This window comes from Pectinophora gossypiella, chromosome 25, assembly GCF_024362695.1.
Source record: "Pectinophora gossypiella chromosome 25, ilPecGoss1.1, whole genome shotgun sequence".
Taxonomy (NCBI): Eukaryota; Metazoa; Arthropoda; class Insecta; order Lepidoptera; family Gelechiidae; genus Pectinophora; species Pectinophora gossypiella.
This window is the reverse complement of record NC_065428.1, coordinates 7,364,087-7,386,342: the sequence shown is the minus strand read 5'-3', so window position 1 is coordinate 7,386,342 and position 22,256 is coordinate 7,364,087. Positions and strand designations below refer to the sequence as shown.

The 22,256-nt window shown below is 37.7% G+C and overlaps 2 protein-coding genes and 1 long non-coding RNA gene across 3 annotated transcripts; 2 read left to right on the top strand and 1 right to left on the bottom strand.

Moving 5' to 3' along the window:
* Positions 1-454: 454 nt before the first annotated feature.
* Positions 455-2,983, top strand: LOC126378246 (uncharacterized). The gene is made up of 2 exons (XR_007568061.1): positions 455-585; positions 1,666-2,983. It is a non-coding gene; the product is annotated as an uncharacterized LOC126378246 (long non-coding RNA).
* Positions 2,984-5,583: 2,600 nt separating this feature from the next.
* On the bottom strand, positions 5,584-11,283 carry LOC126378042 (uncharacterized). Its single transcript, XM_050026131.1, has 5 exons — positions 10,975-11,283; positions 10,412-10,521; positions 8,781-9,271; positions 7,857-8,031; positions 5,584-7,621 (listed from the first exon to the last, which is right to left on the bottom strand). The coding sequence occupies exons 1-5, from the start codon at positions 11,219-11,221 to the stop codon at positions 5,654-5,656; spliced, it is 2,991 nt and encodes a 996-aa protein (XP_049882088.1). The 5' UTR covers positions 11,222-11,283; the 3' UTR covers positions 5,584-5,653.
* Positions 11,284-11,965: 682 nt separating this feature from the next.
* On the top strand, positions 11,966-20,570 carry LOC126378151 (seipin). Its single transcript, XM_050026339.1, has 8 exons — positions 11,966-12,545; positions 14,110-14,255; positions 15,084-15,168; positions 15,665-15,782; positions 16,617-16,755; positions 17,462-17,547; positions 18,073-18,163; positions 19,786-20,570. The coding sequence occupies exons 1-8, from the start codon at positions 12,277-12,279 to the stop codon at positions 19,857-19,859; spliced, it is 1,008 nt and encodes a 335-aa protein (XP_049882296.1). The 5' UTR covers positions 11,966-12,276; the 3' UTR covers positions 19,860-20,570.
* The last annotated feature ends 1,686 nt before the right edge of the window (positions 20,571-22,256 follow it).

Here is a 22,256-nt window from a genome sequence, read left to right as displayed (position 1 = left end):
AAGTTACGAAAAGTATCGTATGGATAAATCGATTTTACTCTTTATCTATATACAATCGTAATATAGTGACAAAGTGATTGATTATACATGAAACATTATTTAATATACAACATATTTATCTTATTGAAAAAATGAAATTAATAAATACTTGCAACAACATTAATGGTTTTTGTCTTTGCTACATTATATAGGAAGTACATAGGTACTTAACTGTGCACACCTTATCTAAGGTTACTAATTGCAAACCGAGTTTATCAGTTTGTGTTATGTATGATATAGGCGTCATTTACTCCTTAACTTGATTTTACTTGACACAACGACAGGATCTAATGAAATATAAAATAAAGTTTACATTTTTATATACGCAATGCGTTATTGCGGCATCATTAGTACTCGTTAAAAAGCAGAATTCTCGAAGTTTAATAAATCTGTGTAAGAGAAACAAAATGGTGTACTTATTAACTGCCATTTTGCTTTCTCGTTTAATTCCAGGAACTACGAAAATGGAGGTCCTTTGTTTAAAGTTGCACGAATTTCTATATTTCGGCGGAATCAACAAGGATAGCGAATAGCCATACAATAAGTGTGAGTGAGACAACATCATACAATAAATACAATAGGACGATTGACAGCCGGGTGAACTTTCAGTCAGTTTGCCACTTTCATCTTAAACGTGCGCATGCGCTTTTCTCTCTTCTGAGACTCTATCCTGTTCATTCTGTTGTATTTGTTACCACTGTTGAGTTTGTTAATATTCCTCTTGAGTTTGTTAGTATTTTTGTTGACTTTGTTAGTGTTATTGTTGAATTTGTTGTTGTTGTCTTGGCAAGATGTCCATTCATGTTGGTGCCAGGCAATGTTTTTTGTTGTGGTGTAAGCACTGTTCGTGGCCCGCGCCGAAGATCTCGGCGTCCTATACAGTCTTACTTGACAACTGAAGATTATATTGCTAGGCACCCGAACATCCTGAATTATGCTCGCCACTTATTTGACGATCGAGAGCTAAGTAATCTTATTTGAACATTGCAAAAATTAAAAATCTCAGTATGCAGTGTATCTGGTATCTATATTATAGTCCCTGGTCAGTATAATACATAAAATGACAATGTATAATTCGGCTCGTTTCTCAATCGTGCTTTTCATAATCGAAATGTCATATGAATAAAATTCGTGTATGGAAATAATATATCCTACTTTATCGAAGCTCTCATTATGTAGCGTCTTAGACGAAGTGTAATCAACGCAAAACATTTTTAACAGAAAGTCGTCAACTTATCTCTATTATAATTAGCCAGAGATAGCTCTTACGCCAAGCGTATCACTTGTGTACCAGACTTACGCTTTCAATAGATTTTATAGCCACCTATTACCACTTAATTATGTATAATAAATGATATTTGCATTTTTTGTAACAGTAGAGATTAATCAGTTCATATTAATGCAAGCACAACGGTAAGCATCGGTAAGGCTTTTTTTCATCTGACATGTGCTACGTTGCTAGGTTTAATATCCACCAATCAGATAATTGGGTCTGATTCTGATCGGCACAATGAACCCGATTGTAGGATATGCAACGTAGCATCTAGCATGTTACTGGTGGAAACGCAGTCTAAATGTGACGTACTTACTTCATTATTGATGGAACAGTATTCTTATCGTTTCCAGCTAACTACGCAATACCGAATATGCCACATTTAAAAGAGGAAGTGAGGATTGCTTGCGCCCTAATAAATGCCTTCGGAAAATGGGTGACAGATCACCCACTCGTAAATGAAATAATCAACGAATACCTTAAGCACGACGCCCCAAACTATCTGTGCGAGTTTGTAATACAAAACAATTTAAATCAACGCAGAGCCGCTTTCCAAGCTATAAACTCAAGTGAAGGCTTTCAACAGTTTCCCATCTTATCATATGAGGATCTGTTGATAATGTCTCTGGGGCCGTATCAAGTGACGCAGGCAAGAAGCTACTATGGCGAACACCTAAAAGAAAACGGAACGTTTTTCATTGAAGTGTATGAAGATTTTGAAGTTGACTATAATTTAAATCAATACAACATAGTAGTTTGTGATCCTTGGCTGACAAGAGCTAAAATACTCTAGAGGCACCAGAGCAACAGAATTTATTTTGTATATATCTTGCTAAATAATAGTTTGAAAAACAGAAATAAACTTGTCGGTCACTATTGCAGCTGTATAGTTGGAAAACGGACACTCGGGTGCTGTGCTCATGTCATGTGCATAGTTTGGTTTAAGGGATGGGCTCGGCACCAAGAAATTCAACCCCCTGCTGCCTTTTTAGATCAAGTTATTATTTCTGATGAAGAAGAAGATTGATTATTCAAGAAGACTGATATTCATTATCGTAATAGGTACGAATTTGTATAAAAAAAGCCTATTTGTTATAAGTATACAGGGTGTTAGTGACATCGCATCGTAACGAATACTCAGGGGGATGATTCAGACCATGATTCTGACTTAATATCAGGTCGAATTTTTCGTCGCAAAATTCATGATTTTTTTTAGTTTTTTAAAATTATTTTCAATTCTATACTTTTGCGATGGAAAATTCCACTTGATATTAACTCAGAATAATCAGCTGAATCATCCCCCTCAGTATTCGTTACGATGTCACTTACACCCCACACAAGTACATACAGTAGCCATACAAGTAGGTATGGGTATTAGTGACAACGTAACGAATACTGAGGGGGATGGTTCAGACCATGATTCTGAGTTGATATCAAGTGGAATTTTCAGTCTGAATATTCATGAAAATTTTTGTGTCTTTTTCAATTATTTTTCGTTCCATACTTTTGCGACGGAAAATTCCACTTGATATCATCTCAGAATCATGGCCTCAATCACCCCTCAAAGTTTTCGTTACGATGTCACTAACACCCTGTATACACTGTATGTATTCAATAACAATTAGTATTGATTTCGTTTTTAAGCAAAATATAAATAACTATATGACTACTTTTACGATGTTTTATTTCATACTTATAAAAACACAACTAAGAAAATTCATGTAATATGATTGTTATGAACTAAACAGCTTAAGGTCCCGTTGCATTGAAGGCACACACCCCATTGGTGTGTCTATACGAACTAGGTATGTTCCATACACTGCTGTAAAGTAGTCCTAAAAGCGAATTTTCACACCCCTCCTGCTTTCACTGTGATTAGACATTTAAGCTGCCTTTCATTGAATAAACATAAAAACTCAAAAAGTGTGAAATTGTTAGACAATCATAGCAAATAACTTTGAGCGTGATTGCCATGAGAATAAGTCATGAGCTGTACATCTCACGACTCGTTTCTGGATTTCTTTTAAGTTACACATAAAAGTAAGTTATAGATATTTATTTTATCTATTTTCTATTTATTTATTTTTCAATAAAGTAAATATGTGGTATATTAAACACTAATATTCCATGCATAATCACTTAGTCACTATATTCCAATTGCATATAAAAGTAAAATCGATTTGTTCATACAACACTTTTCGGAACTTTCAAGCTAAATATCTTGAAAACGTGACGCTTTAGAGCTTAGGTTCATTAAAGCTTTTTTGTGCAGAAAAGTGCCCCCTATCGATATGCACAGGTTTCATCGTGCGCCGCAGTTTTAAAAAATCCGCTAGGTGGCGCCACCAGGCTATGCCAGCCTCCATAGTGAAATGTTCAATGCCCTTTTATGCTTGTCGATTACCCGTCCCTTTCCTTTTCGGCGGATAAGAAAATGACAGATATAACTTAAAATAAAATTAGATGGTATTTACAGGAATTAGCACCAATATGTTTGTTTACTCAAATAGTACGGGGAAGTGTCAAAATTTAAGAACACTCAACAGTAGCGACACCTGATGGGAGAAATAGGCAGTTTTATCCTCATTCCCGTGACTTCGCCCCATTCTCATTGAGCGTTCAAATAGAATCTTCTCAGAACGCCCTGAGTAGATGTTCACGGACACCCTAAGGCCTATTTTGACCCTTGACGTTCCCCAATTGTCCGACCAAGTAGTGATTGCCATCGGAGGGAAATCCACACGGTAAGTCACGTCAAACCAAAGGGTTTTAAAGAACGTAGCGTCCAGTGAATATTTTTTTCTATTCTTTTTAAACAAATTGTATGATAGGTATTTGTAATTGTTGTTCCATAGTTATATAGAGTGCTGAGCTGAAAATGTCTTCATATTGTACTTGTTTTTGCGTGTTCGTGAAAGTTTATAAGATACATATTAGGTTAAATAACCATAAGGTGTTTTAAAGAGTTTCTATAAGTGTTAAATAACTTAAGTTTTACGTTTTCTAAATATTTTAAGTTAGTTGTGAAATACTAAAATTTTATTTGCGCACATATAAAAGTGAAGTCATAGAATAGACTACTGATAAAGTACTTCAACTTGACGTTATGGACAGTTACATCCGTATTTTAGGATGTTCACTCGACTCATCCTCAGAAGTTAGCCGGGACCAACGGCTTAACGTGTCCTCCGAAAACGGAATTATCTTATTTTTTCATACAATCAGGCGATTCAAGCCTGTAAAGTCCTTACCAAATAAAGGACAGTCTCACAAAGTAATTTCGATAATATCTCATCGGCAATCGACATTTACGTTCTCGACTTATGTCGATTAACCTTTTCAGCGCCAAGAGTTTTGATCAAAAACGTTCACCACACGCCACGACATTAAACATGGTTTGTTTTTAATGATTTATTATTTAAATAACATTGTAATACATTGTGAAATTGATATTTTTCAAATAACTAAACTATAAACTGTCTGAAAAACTAATGCATGTGTCCTTAGATATTATAACGATAATAAAAAATACAGTTAAATTGGTAAAAAATATTTGTCTGATATATCAGACTTTGGCGGTGAAAGGGTTAAGGCGGATTTATATTTGTCTGATGTGTTGTGACGTGACGCGTCAGAACGGTATCGGTTTCATACATTTAATAAGTAACGTTCATAACATATAAATGTGAAAACTAGCTGTCACGTTACGACACGTCACAACAAATCAGACAAATATAAATCCGCCTTTACTAACAGTGATATGTTCCCAGTTTCATGTGCCCCGCAGTATAAAGAGCTTTATTTGCTAACCTTTAGGCAGATACGACCAGAGTACAAGAAATAACAATTTGAAAAAGAAAAGCAGACAGTTCTTACTTTTAAAGAATTTGCACAAAGGGGACATTCCCGCTTTGGAACATTTCAGAGAACGGCATATCACTGATCATACTGCCAACATAATCATACGAAAATAAATATGTCATGCCATACTAGAGTAAAATTGAGATTTTGAGTTGAATTCGAGGAAGGCCTTAAGGTCGCCTTAACTGAGAACGCAGTCTAGGAAGGTTGGAGTTAACATCTTTCAATACGGGTGTTAGTCTTCGTTAAATAAAATTTCAGTAACGTAACTTTAATTGTTCATGAAGTCATTTAGTCTATTTGTGGCCTTTCATAAGCCAAATATGAATTTGAAATTGTGTTTTGTTTTCTAGGCCACAGTCGTTGGCCGATTAACAAAGTTTTAATCTAAGTTTAAAATAAACTATTACTTGTTGTAAATTGTTTTTTAATTTCCAACTAGACTGAAAAATAAATAGTCAAATTCACAAGCATACTTCATCAATTATCCTTATCTTTATCAAAGATTATCCTTCCTAAATCTTGTTGCATCTGTCTCAATTCTTCCCTTTTCGACATTAGCCTCTCTCTGTCCACTGATTTGGTCCATTCTGGTTCTGTGGACACGTATTTATCTGTAGAATACTGTTTTTCTAACGCCAATAAGGTTCTTTCTAATTTTTCTATTTTATGTTGCAATTTTAATTTAGCTCCTAATATAGCTTTCTCGACGTTGTTACCTAATACTTCGACCCATACCTCAGATTCTTTGTCTAAGAGTCCTCTGATGTAATATCTGTGGTCGGTTTCTTCAAAGTTTACAGCACAACATCTTGCCAAGTTTGAAACTATTAAAATGTTATTTGCCAAATCTGACTGCAGGGTAGCATCGTTGGTTTTAACATGTATCGCGGGTCTCAACTTGTGGGACATGCCACATAAGCCCTTCAATTCTCTAATTAAAGCTGTAGCTTCAAGCACTCTGCTGGCTCTATTCTCCAACTTTTCATCTCTCCAGTTTTTAAAATCCTTGAACTCCGGAAAGTCGAAACACTTGGGATCGTCGTGGTAGTTGCATATGATATTGTGTTCGAATGCCGGAATCTTAGGGATTAATTCTTCTGTTAAATAAATCATGTATGGATGTAAGCATCGTAGCGCCGTGTTTAAAACTGCTGTTAGCGTGTGTGCGTGAGCGTACCCAGTTATCGGGTTGTTGTCTCCAAACCCAGGCTTCGTCGCTTCCAAGTACACATCGCAAAATTCGTTGTAGATGTGGTTCCGTAACGCCTTTGTCGCCAAATGGAAGTCGTTGTTGTCCATACTTTGGTTCACCTTATCCACAGTATCGGACAACCGACTGAGTATCCATTTGTCGAAGTATGTTAGATCCAACGGAGTGATTTCATTCTGTATGAGCGGCAGTTTCGAGCAACACATCTGCACATACTTTATACTCTGCCAGATTTTGTTGCAAAACAACTTGTTGGCGTGGCATACGTTCACGTCAAAGTTCACAAAGTGGGATTTGACGTCTTGTGTTAGAAGACTGAACCTTAGAGCATCCACACCACACTCAGGTATTCCACTCGTGTTAGTAAAGTTCGCTTTCTGGTACGCTAAAGCGCTTTTCAATTCGTCATGAGACAATATCCCATTTGTAAGCATTTGTTCAGACTTTTTCTGCAGTTTTTCTAAAGAAATCCCGTTGATAACATCCACCGGGTCGATTACATTTCCTTTGCTTTTCGACATCTTAGCGCCTTTGTGGTCGCATATGACTCCGTGTAACAGGACCTGATTGAAAGGTAGCTGGCCTGTTAACTCCATCCCCAAAAGGATCATTCTGTGAATCCAAAACCCTAGGATATCATGTCCGGTCACCATCATACTTAAAGGGTAGAACTTCTTCAAATCATCGGTAACATCTGGCCATCCCATGGCTGCGAAAGGATAAATACCAGAGGAAAACCACGTATCCAATACATCTTCGTCTCTCTCAACGACAACTTGTTCAGGGAGCGATTGGAACTTTCTAGACGCTTGGATCCTCGCTTGTTCCTCATTGTCCGCAACGACCCATATCTCGTGATCGTCGACAGTACATTTGTAGGCGGGTATCTGATGCCCCCACCATATCTGTCTCGAGATGCACCAATCTCTCTCATCGTTGCACCAGTCTATCCAGTTTTTGACGTATTTTTCTGGCTCTATGCGCAAGAGGCCGCTTTCGACCACTTCCCTGGCCTTTCTATTTAGTGCGCCGCAGTTTACGAACCACTGTTCCTTTGGCAAGTATTCGATCAGCATGCCTGTTCGACTGCAGCTGGGTAAGGTCATCCTGTGAGGTTCTATGCCCCTCATGAAGCCGAATTCGTCGAGTCCCTTTATCAGTTGTTCTCTACATTCGTACCGTGGCATTCCGGTGAATCGTTCAGCGTTCATCATAGCACCGTTTTCATCTATAACCTGAAATGATATAACATCATAAAACTAGGAGGTTCTATGACTATAGATATGTTAGTTAACCTAGGTTTCGGTTCTGTGATCTAATTTGGAAGTTCGCGTGAAATAAGCCAGAGTCTTCACAGAGTTAAACAAAAAATTCACTCTGCTATCTTTGTTTAATGTTTTAGTGAGACAAGTTTTTTGCTTCTGTATATAAACCGACACGATTTTCAAAAGCAATCTAATATATGGTAACCTGTATTAACGGCAGATTGTGACGTTTGGCGACTTCGTAATCAACCTTGCTGTGCGCAGGAGTTATTTTGACAGCACCCGTACCAAAATCCATATTTACAAACTCATCGTAAATGATTGGAAGTGTGCTTTGTTTAAACGGATGATACACCCGCTTTCCTATAAGGTGTTTGTACCTGGAAATAAGTTTAATGCAAAACGTTTCAGTTATTCAAAATGTAATCCAGGAAAATACAGACATAGATTATCAGCAAATCGTGAAAAGTCGGTCGCAGTTTGGACGCGTTTTTGTACAAATTCATCTCGTACGATCACGCAGAAAAGTACTATGGAAACGCGCACATTAGGTAAGAGTTGCTTGTTTCAGACAATATGTATTTAAAGGAAAACTCATCCAAAGTGCTACCGGCCTTAGGATGCTTTTCCACCAGAGATGTGCTATGCTGCGAGGATGTGAAAGCTAAGCTACGAAACTGTGACTGTTCCACTGGCGAGTAAGATGTGCTATGAACGCGGGCCTACTGTAGGTAAGTCACCATCATCATCAACATGTCCTCCAAACCGTATCTGGCGACGGCGACTCTTAAATATCTATCCCGGGTCGTTGTTGTGGTGGGCTCTGATGTGGCTAGCGAAACCGTGCTGTAGATAAGTACTCTGCTCTTGATGTATTTTTCTGACTCTGTTCCCAAGAAGCCGCTTTCGGCCACTTCCCTGCCCTTTCTAATTTAGTGCACCTCAGTTTATGAACCATTGTTCAGGTTAGCTACATTGGCGACCATTATAGCACACATTCTTCTATATAAAAAAAAACATAGCTTAGTTGAATCCGTTTCAACCAGTGCTATGATTTATGGATGCTGTGTTATTGGTGGATATCAAACGCATCTCTGGCGGAAAAGCACCATTAAGCGTAATAATTTACCTTGTATCATGAGGATGCACTGCAATCGCAACATCACCCATCATCGTCTCTGGCATGGTGGTGGCCACAACTACCTCATCGTTTGTGCCAAATATTTTATACGCAAACCTGTACAGCTGGCCAAATGTAACAGGCGTTGTCATCCCTGGCAACTTCATATCTGTCGGGCCACTGATTTCAATGTCCTTTATTTCCATATCAGATACAGTTGACTTCAGAAGCCCGCACCAGTTAATCAAAGCCTGTTTTCTGTAGATAAGACCTTTGTTGTATAATCTCTTAAACGCTATGTTGACTGCGTTTGTGTGCCTTTGGTCCATCGTGAAGAGCTGTCTGGACCAGTCCAGAGAACAACCAAGGTTTCTGAGTTGCTGCATGATAGTGTCACCATGTTTATCCTTCCATTTCCACACTTCGTTCACGAAGGAGTTACGTCCGAGGTAATAACGGTTTATATTTTTCGTGTGCAGTAGATATTTTTCGACTACGCCCTAAAATGTTATAGAGTCATTAAGTTTCACAAAATATAGTGTAAGACGGATCAGGGGGAATGGAATAAGACAGACTTACAGCCATAACCGATATAAAGTCCTTGGACAGGTGTGATGAACCAGTAAGGTGCTCAACCCATTATCCATATAATGGTCCATCGTGCATGATACAAATAGGACGTGTGGTCACGGATGATCCGTGGTCGCCCAGTTGGTAGAACGCTTGCCTTTCACATTGAGGTCGCAGATTCGAATCCAGCAGAGGCCTAAACCAATGATTGTCGAATTTGTTTTCGAACTTATGTTTGGATCATATATCATTATCACTTGCTCAGCAGCGAAGGAAAACACCGTGAGGAAACCCACATTCCCGAAAAATGCATTTTCGGAGGTATGTGTTTTTGCCCTTCGCGGGTTGGAAAGTCAGATAGGCAGTCGCGTCTGTAAAAAACCGGACCTGTCAAATCGTCAGGTTAGGTAAGCGGGCACTATGAAAACGGGATAATGCAAGGGGGATGATGGTCAAGGCCCTTGACCAACCCTTGCCAAGGGTGTACCGCCATTTCGCCGAACAATTGTGCGCATATTTTCATCACCCAAACATCATTTCCCAAAACTGTGAACTGTGATTTTCACCATCAACAAACCAACAATTTACATAATGAGCATAATGCCTATAAAAAGTTGCAAGATGATACTATATAGTTGCTAATGTTGATAATTTTCGTAATGAACATACATATGCCTGACAAAATTACTTGTATTATTTATATTTTTGGTTTGTTGGGAAATGAAAATAGGCCAATAACTATTTGCAAAGTGAAAACTTGCCAAATATTTTTCTGCAAAAAGCTATGTTTGAACTGTGATTGAGGCAGAAGGGTGCAGTGTGCATATATTCCTTTGGTGCCTTGGATGGAATGGTTTATGGTATAGTGTTAGTGCATCAACTAATGCTCTATACAATGTTTGGGACACTTGATTAAAAATAGATTTAAAAAATTCAATGTGTGGATAAGGAGCATAATATTGATACATGCTGATACTTTCTTTGCTTTATTAGCTCCTTGTCCGGCATATAAAATAAATAGGGAATATTAATTTGAAGTAAAAATATTGAAAAAAAAGCTATGATAGAACCTGTGTAGCAATGCCAGCATGGTCAGTACCAGGAATCCACACAGTATTGTGTCCCAGAGCTCTTTTCCTTCGCAGTATTACATCTTGAATTGTACAGCCTAATGCATGCCCTGAAAAAAAATACAGGCATCTAAAAATAACAAAAAGTAAGTACTTTTAGAAGTTATGTAGTACTGTACATTTGCATGTTGGATGAACATGATACACTCTAGACTTCTGCTTGTCCCATGTGGGTTGTGAGACCAATGACCAACCTCATCAACCCTGACAGGGTTACTATTGAGCCGCCAAAGGTCCCTGATGTGGCTCATGTAACAGCTCATGTACATACAGTAAATAGTAGCTGGGACTGACTGCTCAACATGCCATCAGAAGCTTGGATTATCTTACTTTCGGACAATTGGATGGTCAAGAGGTTGTTACTTCCATGCTCCTATTTGTTTTAATCAAATAAAAAAAAAAACAAAAAGAAAGAAAGATCGCAGTGTCGAGACGTTACCATACCTACATCTGATTTTTTGTATGCCTATAAGACTTTGTAAACATTGAAAATTCTAACCTACCTAAGTGCAACTTTCCGGTAACGTTCGGCGGAGGAAGAACCATGCTGAAGTTCGGCTTATGGCTTTTAGGCTCTGGTTTAAACAGTCCCTCTTTTTCCCACTGTTCATATCTATATTTTTCAACAAGTTCTGGCCGATACGCTCCGCCAGGCAACTCGCTCTTAATAACTAACGTTGTACTACTCGCATATGCTCTTGCATAATATCGGCGGGAAGCAACACAGTAATTTTTAAATTTATATAACATTTTTTAACTTAAGTTATAAAAATATTACATTACTACAATATTACAATCTTGACCAAATTCAAATTTTTGTTTTTTTCTGTATATTCATTTGTCTGTCATGTGTCAAGACAAGACGTTCCGTTTTCCAGAAGCATAATTTTAAACAAGCTATGAAATATTGAATTTAATAGTAATTTAAAAAATAATTACAAAATGCTCCAATTTATATTGAGATCTTAACAGATGTACTTATAAAATGACGTGTACGTTAATTTATATTTTAATTTACTTTATTTATCATAAAAACATATGTGTAGATTTTGCGTAAAATAGAAAATAAAACTTGCACATATCTTTACACGCAACTTTTTGTACAACATTTTTTATGGATAGTATATTAAGTATTGAATAGGGTCGTGTACTAGGTTCAAGATAAATTATGAAATTCTGATTACTAAATAAAGACACATCTAAAACTAACGAAAAACATTTTCTTTTTTCTATTAAACTTATTTATGAATTTTAATCAAGAAAAACGTAATAATAAGTCCGACATTTTGTCACGTTTTTCTATGACGTCACAGAGTGCTTTTTCATACAAATTCCATAGTAATTTCGTGTTTTGACGTTTAGTAAAAAGTAACTGATTTGACTAGTATGAATTAGTATTTTAATTGACGGAAATAAGCACGTGCAAATGGGTAATCTGCCTGATAGACGTATTTTTCAGTTTTGCGTGAAATGAAATGGAATTATCAGGTTTGACAGTTCTTATCGTCAAAGGGATAAATGATAAATAAAAAAATCAAAACATCGTCTTAGCATTAATTCATAAACGGCGCATTTTATCAAAGTTTATCAGTGCTACCCTTACTTACTAGAGGACAACAAACTCCAAGCGATATCTCGACACACGGATGTCGAACACGACCTACTTTTATCATTACCAAAGTTTAACCATTTATCAATACTTCGATGTATTATCTACCCACAAATCATATTAGATCCGGTTGCGCGACATATTCGGCGATAAAGGGGTCGGTTTGTGTAGTAGATAGCTGGGGAAAGTTACTATTATGGCTTTTATAAGTTACTTGAACCCTTTTAAGTTGTTTCGGGATTTTGTTCGGACGCCTGTGGAATCGTTTGTATTGCAGCGATATATAGACTACAAGATTAGGACTAATAAAGGGATAAATAGCGCGAGGGAGCTCCTGTACCAGGCTGGTATCGTGACTGTATTCGTGACGGCGATTCTGTGGATATCTGTGTTTATGTATGTTGTGTTTTACTACACATACATGCCGAATGTCACCCATGTGCGCCCAGTGCACCTGCAGTTCAAGTAAGTTGATTGTGTTATGACCTTTATGATAATTATTATTATAAAATATTATTGAGGGACTTTCCAGGCTACATTCCCCAAAAAAATATATAAGTAGATGGATAAATAAATATTTATTTATTTTTTAATAGACCATATTAAATTAAAAATGTAATGAATAAAAAAATTGCAATTTTTAATAAAAAATCAATAAATATTTATTTAGTGTATTTTTTATATTATTGTTTTTTGTTTCTTAACTTTAATTAGGAGTTGGGGTACTCTTTTAGATTTTTTCTAGCCTAGAAAGGAAATATATAAAACAATGTTTTGAAAAAAATCCTAAATCAGATACAAGGTAAATCCCTGAAAAGTACTTTATATATCTGTCATAATTAAAACACATACTATCAGGTTCTTATTTAGATTCAGGGAGTCTCATATCCCTGATTTGATGCAGTGTGTGACTCAGAGAGTGTCATATCCCTGATTTAATGTAGTATGTGGCTCAGAGAGTCTCATATCCCTGATTTAATGCAGTATGTGACTCAGAGTCTCATATAGGTACCTGATTTAATGCAGGATGTGATTCAGAGAGTCTTATATCCCTGATTTAATGTGGTACAAACCCAGAATTATGTGTGTTAATTACCACAATAACTGCATATATATCTGTTGCTAAAAGCACCCTTTATCCATTCCTGTGTATTGATCTATCTTTGTGCCACTTTTCATTTCAATCGGTCCAGTGATGTACCTGAGAAAAGGTAACAGACAGATTTACTTTCTCATGTATAATATTAGCATGGATTTCAATATTTATTAGATTAGATAGTACGATTTGAACTTAATGGATAACACTAGTGTAAAGTATTTATAAAAATAGGTGTTCCAATGTTTAAAGTCCATTATTATGCTGTAATTTATCTGTAGATAATTAGATGTTTAAAGAAAGTAGACATGGATGTTTTTAAGTTTCTGTTTTTAATTGGTTTTCACAGCCTACCTAGACTAATTGTGAATTTAAACAGGTGAAATGTCTGTTAAATTGTTATGTTGCGTTTTATAATTAAAGTTTAATTACCTTTTTACATTTGTTGGTATTATTAGAACCGAAAAAGTGAAAGTTTATAGTAAGAGAGTATTTCGGGTGTTATCTCTGGGTGTGTATTCTAATCAAAGGCTCCGTCGCAATTATACAACATTAAATGCTTTAAGAGACAATGAGTAGGATTCAGACCGCGGGACCGCAGACTGCGGGATTTTGTTTCGGGGGCTTGGCTTGAAATTGTACTATAAATATACATTGCGTTACATTTAGTCAGTGATGGACCCAAATGCTTTGAGTGGCTTGATATAATACTTGTCTTCTGAAGCACGGATCATCTTACAAATACATCAAACACAAATCCGTTATTGACAACCGCATCAAAATCGGATCATTAGTTTAAAAGATAGGTGGGAACATTACTATTGAACAAACGCACACACATACAAACATCTCTCACCCTAAATGCATATAGGTACCGGCTCCGTTCCGTCGTGGGTAATAAATAAACAACAATGACTTTTGCTTGTATTGCAGATCATGCGAGGAGCAGATGGGCATATGCTCCTTTCCCTCCGCCCACGTGCAGCTGACGAAGCGCAGCCACATGCTCATGTCAGCGCAGCCCTACCGCATCCGGCTCATACTCGAGATGCCAGAGTCAGATATTAATAAGGATTTAGGTATGAAATATAAAATAACTCGGCGACACGGCTGGCCTATCACGTTGGTCTCGGCCGGCGTCCGTGGTCCAGTGGTTGAGCGTTGTGCTCACGATCCGGAGGTCCCGGGTTCGAATCCCGGTGGGGACAAATCACAAAAGTCACTTTGTGATCCCACATTACAGACTGATCACCTGATTGTCCAAAAAGTAAAAAGATCCGTGCTTCGGAAGGCACGTTAAGCCGTTGGTCCCGGTTACTACTTACTGACGTAAGTATGTAATCGTTACATGAGCCATGTCGGGGGCCTTTGGCGGCTCAGTAGTAACCCTGACACCAGGGTTGATGGGGTTGGTAATCCACCTCACTACTCACACGATAGTAGAAGAAGAAAACGAAAGCTTTGTATGGAAATCAAATGGAAATACTGTCCCGTGACGTTGTCAATAAAAGCGGTCAAACGTCGTACTCACAACTCGAATATAAGGCGAAAAGTAAAATGAAATTGAGCTTTGATCATCTTAGACTGTTATTTTATAATTTATCTTTGACTCAGGCAAATACCCTATTAAAGAAAAACATTATTTCTTTTTTCTTTTTTTTTTATATAGATAAGTGTTTTTGTAATATTTTCCAGTACTTTATGTAAGTAGTTATTATTGTATGTCACAACATGACTAAATGTGCTGAGCGCTATACCTAAGCTTTACTTCAATCGATATACTTACCACATTTATGACAAATAATTTTCATTTCATTTCATTTCAAAGATACTTAGTACAAAAGAAGTACAATATAGACGACCTTATTTCTAAACAGCAGTTTTAAATTGTGATAATTTTGTTACAGGCATGTTTATGGTGTGTGCTCAGATGCGAGCGAAGGGCGGAGTCCTAGTGTCGTCTTCGTGTAGATCAGCGATGCTCCGACACAGGTAACTTTCGTTTTCGTCGACGTTTCAAACTTGCCACTTAACATGTTTTAAACGGAACATGTTTCTTTGTTTTAATATCATACGATAACCGGCGCCGGGTAAACAGTGTTTTTATTTGCTCCACTTTAAAAAATAATTACTGTGGTTTTAAATAAACTGTTTAAGTTAAAATTTATATATATATATGAGAAAAATTCTAGATTATTTAGAGCTCAACAGATGTTAATTACTTACTTATATTTACTTATACTTATATTTTTCTAATTTTTAAGTTTGATGTGTAATTTTAATTTTATTTTTAAATACTTAAGTACCCTTAATTGTATAAGTTAGGTATGCCTTAATTGTCATATATATTAATTAGTCACAATACCGTAACCTTATAAATGTAAAAATGTTTTAATGTATGTGATGTGGTTGTACTTTATAAATAAATAAATAAATAAACAAACGTGTCACGGAACATGTTTCAAACTTAACACAAAACATGTTTCAGGTCTCAACTGCATCAGCTGATGCGTACGTTGGTGCTGGCACCGTTTTTACTATCCGGCTTCAACGAGGAGAAGCAACAACTTCAAGTGGAACTCTTCAGTGACTTCGAAGACGACCAGGTAATATAACATAAGCGACTATATCCAAAGGGGGGTAGTCAGGTACAGCCGTCACAAGACGAACTGTGTACCCACACCTCACTGAGCTTTCTTTTAGACCTACGTGATTATTATTATTTGAGTGTAGAAGGAATCGAACTGACGCAGTCCGAATGGCCACTGCAACCTAGCAAGATCTATTGTGACCAAATCCCTACATTTGAATATCTTCCTCTAGACAGATCCGTTCGATTTCCAGCGTCTTTTTGGGAGGTAGCTCCCTGACCTCCTGGGGATCCATTATATGCCCCCTAGTGTTCGGCGTCTACTGTGTATGAAAGCCTCACTTCTCTATCGCGACTTTCGATATCCCGATTCAGGACTGCATTATTGAATGTGAGTACCGAACTGGGCATAGTGCCCCCCTAGTCACATGTTGGTAGTGTGACTAGGGGTCGACGATCCACTTGAGTCATGTTGGAAGTTGTATAATATTGGTCTCGCTGTGTAAACTTCGATATCGCGTTTCAGGACTGCATTATCGAATGTGGCGCCATCTCTTGCATGTGGGCGGAACTAGCTAAACTTGCCAGTGTGGCGGTGAGGGTGTGCTGCCGCCAAAATTGTATTCAACAATAAATTGTTTCTTACATTTGACAGATTTTGAAGTAGGTTTAATTAAAAACAGAAAAAAATCGGCTGTAAACAACCGGTCCTGTCAAATCTTCCAGTTAGGTGAGCGGACCTTGTGACCTTCAAGTTAGAAAAACGGGATAATGCTAGGGAGATGATGATGGTGTCGGTTTAATTTTTTCAAAATTACTTTTTGAATAAATTGAATGTGTTTGGTTCCAGAACTTACCAGTAACAGACGCGTACGTAGAGCTTCAGTCCCGCTATGCGCAGGTGTATGCGTGTGAGTTGCACATTGAGGCTCACTTCCAGGGGTTGAGATACGTCATGTTCCACTGGCCCAAAATATCTGCTGTTGTCGGTAAGTGCTATACAGGATGTTAGTGACATCGTAACGAATACTGACAACATATTCCACTTGATATTAACTCAGAATCATGGTCTGAATCATCCTCAAAAGTTTTCGTTACGGTCTCACTAACACCCATAGGTAAGTAACAGTAAAATTATCAAGAATTTCCGACAGGAAATTCCAATTGTTATCAAGAATCATGGTCTGAATCATCCTTCATAGTTTTTCGTTACGGTGTCACTAACACCAAACACAATCAAAGAGCAAAAGTGCAGTCACTGAGCCCAGCGAATTATTTGTAAACAGTGGTGAAATTATGAACCCTTAGTTGTCATAATTATAAAATTATGTTTCTGTAGGTGCTTTTGGTCTATTACAGAAACGACATGAAACCAGGAGGTCTTAAGTGCAACCAGTTAATTTAATTACTTTGCTCTTGCAAATTTGCTATGAATTTTGCTCTTTCAAATTCAAAGCAGTTTCTTAACTGATTGGACTTTTGCACCTAATCATTATATATCATGTGCATTGAAATAGCAAAATTCAAAGCAAATTTGCAAGAGCAAAGTAATTAAAGTAATTGATAAGGTGCAAAAGTCCAATCAGTACAATCAGTTAAGAAACTGATTGGACTTTTGCACCTTATCATTATATATGTGCATTGAGAACATACTCAACGTAATGAGAACATATCAGACGTGTGCTGTGTTTGCAGGTATCAGCACCAATCTGTTCTTCGTGTCGCTGATCTTCATACTGAGCTGGTATCATCTCCAGGATGGATTGCCAGACTTTGTTAAGGTAATCCAAAGGTCTCACACAACACACAAAAACAAAAAGAACAGAACCGAACACCATAAAACACCATAGAAGGAAAGGGGAAGACCAAGAAGAGCTTACATGGAACAGATTAAAGAGAAGGTGAATGTCGTGTCTTATAAAGGAGTCAAGGAATTGGAGAAAGTTGCGTTTCATCATCATTAATTTAAAGCCACGCTCTTGTCGGTGTAGCATTCTCCATTCTAGTCTATCAAAGGCTACATCAAAGGCCAATTCCTTCATTTCCTTATAAGACACGACGTTCGCCTTCTCTTTATTTTATATAAGCTCTTCTTGGCCTTCCCCTTTCTGTCTTCCCTTCTATGATCATCATCATCATCTCTAGCATTATCCCGTTTTAAAAGAGTCCGCTTACCTAACCTGAAGATTTGACCTGTCATTTGACAGGTCGACTTAGCTGCCTGGCTTGAAGAAATCTTCAGGTTAGGTAAGCGTACCCTGTGAAAAAACCAGATAATGCTAGGGAGATGATGAACCTTTGTTTAGTTTCAGAGCAAGTTGGCGTCAATTTTAAGTGAAAAGGAGAAAGAAGATGATGAGAAGAAATTCGTCGGGAAACTGAAGTTGGAGAGAGAAGGTAACATATTTCACACAATGTCTTTTAATGACATACATAAACTGCCTATATACGTCCCACTGCTGGGCACAGGCCTCCCCTCAATCAACCGGAGGGGGTATGGAGCATACTCCACCACGCTGCTCCACTGCGGGTTGGTGGAGGTGTTTTTACGGCTAATAGCCGGGACCAAAGGCTTAACGTGCCCTCCGAAGCACGGAATCATCTTACTTTTTCGGACAATCAGGTGATTCAAGCCTGAAAAGTCCTTACCAAACAAAGGACAGTCTCACAAAGTGATTTCGATAATGTCCCCATCGGGAATCGAACCCGGACCTCCAGATCGTGAGCCTAACGCTCTAACCACTAGACCACGGAGGCTGTTTTAATGACATACAGTGTTTCTATATGGCTTTTATTCTATGTGGGATTGGGGGTAAAAAACTCAATGGTGGCCCTAGCAAAATATTTAGGTGCGGGAACTCAAAATGGCGCCCTACTGTCCTTTAAAGTACAAAACCCAGTTGCTCTAGATAAGGGTCTGCTGGCCAGGGTGGACCAGTCTTGTTGATTATGATTTAGAAGGGAATGCAATCTATTTTTTCGAGATCAATCCCGAAGCATAATATGACGAGATCCCATTCGAGATTGATGGAATTGGGCGACTCACCTTGAGTTATACTTTTTGTTTTCATTATGCAGATTTCCAAAGAAAACTTAATTATTTATACATTGTTTTAAGTTTACGCGGTTATTATCATAATTAAAACACATAATAACGGGTTCTTACCGCGTTTTAATGGGGATATGAGACTCCCGATATTTCGACACTGTTGCAAGTGCCATGATCACGGGATGACTGATGCACTTGCAACAGTGTCGAAATATCGGGAGTCTCATATCCCCATTAAAACGCGGTAAGAACCCGTTATTATGTGTTTTAATTATCTTAATTATTTAGTTAGTAATATTGAAGTATAAAGGTTTTTGTCGTCATAAACAAGCAGTTTCATCGTTTTCAGCCATCCTTACTTTACATTTTTTTTCTAAACTAGACGAGATCCCGAAAATTTTGGGATTGATATTTCCAATCCCGCGGGATCACGAATTTGCGATCTCGAGTCGGGATTGCATTCCCTAATCGACAGTGGCTGCAAATTTTCTTTGATTACTTGTAGTTCTGCTTACCCCATTAGGGATTATGGGCGTGAGTTTCTCTATAAGGTGTTTGTCCGTAGGGTCTAATCTAAAAATAAAAAAAAAATATTCAGCTGCTTACTTGAGATTTATTAAAAACATCATAGAAGGAAAGCTAGAAGGAAAGAGAGGAAGAGGAAGACCAAGAAGAGCTTACATGGAACAGATTAAATAAAAGGTTAACGTCGTGTCTTATAGGGAAGTCAAGGAATTGGCCTTTGATAGACTGGAATGGAAAATGCTACACCGACAAGAGCGTGGCTCTTAAATTGATGATGATGACTTGAGATTTATTTGTTTTATCTTGTGCGCGTGGCAATAGGCCCATTATAAATCCTACTTGTTTTGTGTTTAGTTTTAAGTTTACTAACCTACTTTGAGTGCTACTAACACCAATGGAACTCTTTGTTTTTCGAAATAAATAAATAAATTATTATTATTTACAGATTCCTCAAGTCTCTTCGAAGAAGACACTTTCCTTGAGGAGTTAAAGCAGCTGGAGGATCCAAAGAAGACTTAGAAGTCAACCTTCAAGTTTAATTTTAAGAGTAAAAGTATGGAGATTTTGATGAGGGTAGAAGCGAAAGTGGCAGGATTCTTAGTAAGTGGAATTACGTGATGTCTACCCACCCCAATGGGAAATAAGCGTGATCGTATGTATGTAAAAATACCATATGAGATTTAAATTATAACGAACGTACTCGTAAATCGTGACTAGAAATATAAAAACCCTGTGTAGAAGGAGCTCTGATCCAGCGGCGTAGCGTGTGTGTCGGCCGCCCGGGGCGGAAGACAATTTTGCCGCCCTTTTATTTAGATATTTCAATTTAATGTATACTATACATTACATACATTAATTCGCGTTTTTTAAAATATGCAAAATTAAATGTATATTTTTCAATCTTTCTGAGAGATTTTCTTAATATTTTTTCCGTAAGAACCTTGTACAGATTATTAGTAAACTACAAAAAAAAACAGCCAAATCGGTCAAGCCGTTTTTATGTTATGTCGTGATAACGGATAACGGGTTTCATTCGCCCCCCGCCTCCACTACGCCACGCCGCTGCTGTGATCGAACTTTTAATTTGTATAATGGAAGGTATGGTTTTTATATTTTTGATCAGATGTTAAATGTTATTTATCATAATACAGGTTGTTAGTGACATCATGAAACCCTGATACCAGGGTTGATGAGGTTGGTAATTCACTTCACAACCCACACGATAGAAGAGTGACATCATAACGAAAAAAATTAAAACATCTTCATGATTGCACCAAAATGATGGTAGATGTTTTTCTTGTAAGGATTTTGGATTTTTCCCGACGATCCGATTACTCTAGTCATATACACGGCCAATCAGCTCGCGACAACAAACGCTTGAGAACCCCGACCGCGCCGGCGTGATCGACTATTTCCCTCATTCAGCGCTTATCGCTATAGACCTACTAGGGTCGATTAATTCTTTCAAATATTTTTCCTCTCAGACGACGCCCTGAGCCGAGGTTCGCGCCTAACTGGGCACCCTCAGGCCTGTTGGCCTTAAATCTTCCACTGGGTGAGAGCTCTCAGCGCTTCCCATTTGTCCGGCCAAGTAGTTGATGCCATTTGAGGCAAATCTACAATATGTCACGTCAAAACACGCTGGTTGTCAATATTTTATCATTTTTATTTTAAATTTGGGTTCTATGGAGCTTAAGCACAATACGGGACTCTTTAAAAAAAAACAGTTAAATTTTCGTGACTTATCTGACAGGAAATTCCACTTGATATCAACTCAGAATCATGGTCTGAATCACCTATAAAGTTTTTGTTACGGTGTCACTATCACCCTGTATATTATTGCTTAGAAGCTTCGAGCAAATTTTTAAATAATAAGAGTATATAAATTATATATTATATATGTGCCTTGAACTAAAGCGCTTTACCTAGGACGCTTTGTGGGAGCATACTACATATCGACTGATAAGATCGACATATTAATATCAGAATAATTATCACTCATAACTTTGTTACGAACGAAATGGTTTCAATTACGAAAAAAATATTGTTATCGACACAAATCTAGACGGCTATATGGCCTTCTGAGGAGCTCGGTGGCGCAGCGGTTAACGCTCGGTCTGCGATTGTTGAAGTTAAGCAACTTTCTCAAAGGCTGGTCATAGGATGGGTGACCACAAAAAAAAGTTTTCATCTCGAGCTCCTCCGTGCTTCGGAAGGCACGTTAAGCCGTTGGTCCCGGCTGCATTAGCAGTCGTTAATAACCATCAATCCGCACTGGGCCCGCGTGATGGTTTAAGGCCCGATCTCCATATCCATCCATAGGGAAGGCCCGTGCCCCAGCAGTGGGGACGTTAATGGGCTGATGATAATGATGATATGGCTTCCCACCTAATTTAGTCTAACATAAAGCTCGGTGAGGCGTGGGTACTTAGTTCATCTTGCGATGGATGTACCTCTGAGTACCAACACTGCTTATATGGCCAGCTATACTGCACTTTTGTTAGTCTTAAATCTATTAACGGGAGTACATAGATCTGTCTATTTGTCCGGGCAAGTGTTACAACTTGGAGAATACCAGCTCACGCCGCGACACGACTTATGCTGAGCGATTATATCGAGAGCTGAAAATTTTAGGAATTTTATGTGAGTAAATTTTATTAAGAAACATTCCAATTCTCAGTGAAATAAAAATGTTATAAGTAAGAAAACTACTCACTTATGACTAAACAATGACCCTGTGAAAACAGGATTTTGGGGGCTTTATGTAAGTGAAAAGACTACACAAAATATATTATATTATAAGATCACAGTTATGTTTTAATTTGAGATATAATTTTATTAGAAAATATGTCGATTCTGGCAGGCATACTATTTTATTTAAGTAAGTAAATAAAAAAATATATTTTAAGTTATACC

Coding starts and splice junctions, on each gene's coding strand:
- LOC126378042 (XM_050026131.1), bottom strand. CDS start 11,221: ATGTTATATAAATTTAAAAATTACTGTGTTGCTTCCCGCCGATATTAT. Junction 10,522..10,974: donor TACCGGAAAGTTGCACTTAG/GTAGGTTAGAAT, acceptor ATTTTTTTTCAG/GGCATGCATTAGGCTGTACA. Junction 9,272..10,411: donor ATGCTGGCATTGCTACACAG/GTTCTATCATAG, acceptor ATAACATTTTAG/GGCGTAGTCGAAAAATATCT.
- LOC126378151 (XM_050026339.1), top strand. CDS start 12,277: ATGGCTTTTATAAGTTACTTGAACCCTTTTAAGTTGTTTCGGGATTTT. Junction 15,169..15,664: donor TCAGCGATGCTCCGACACAG/GTAACTTTCGTT, acceptor AACATGTTTCAG/GTCTCAACTGCATCAGCTGA. Junction 18,164..19,785: donor ACTGAAGTTGGAGAGAGAAG/GTAACATATTTC, acceptor TATTATTTACAG/ATTCCTCAAGTCTCTTCGAA.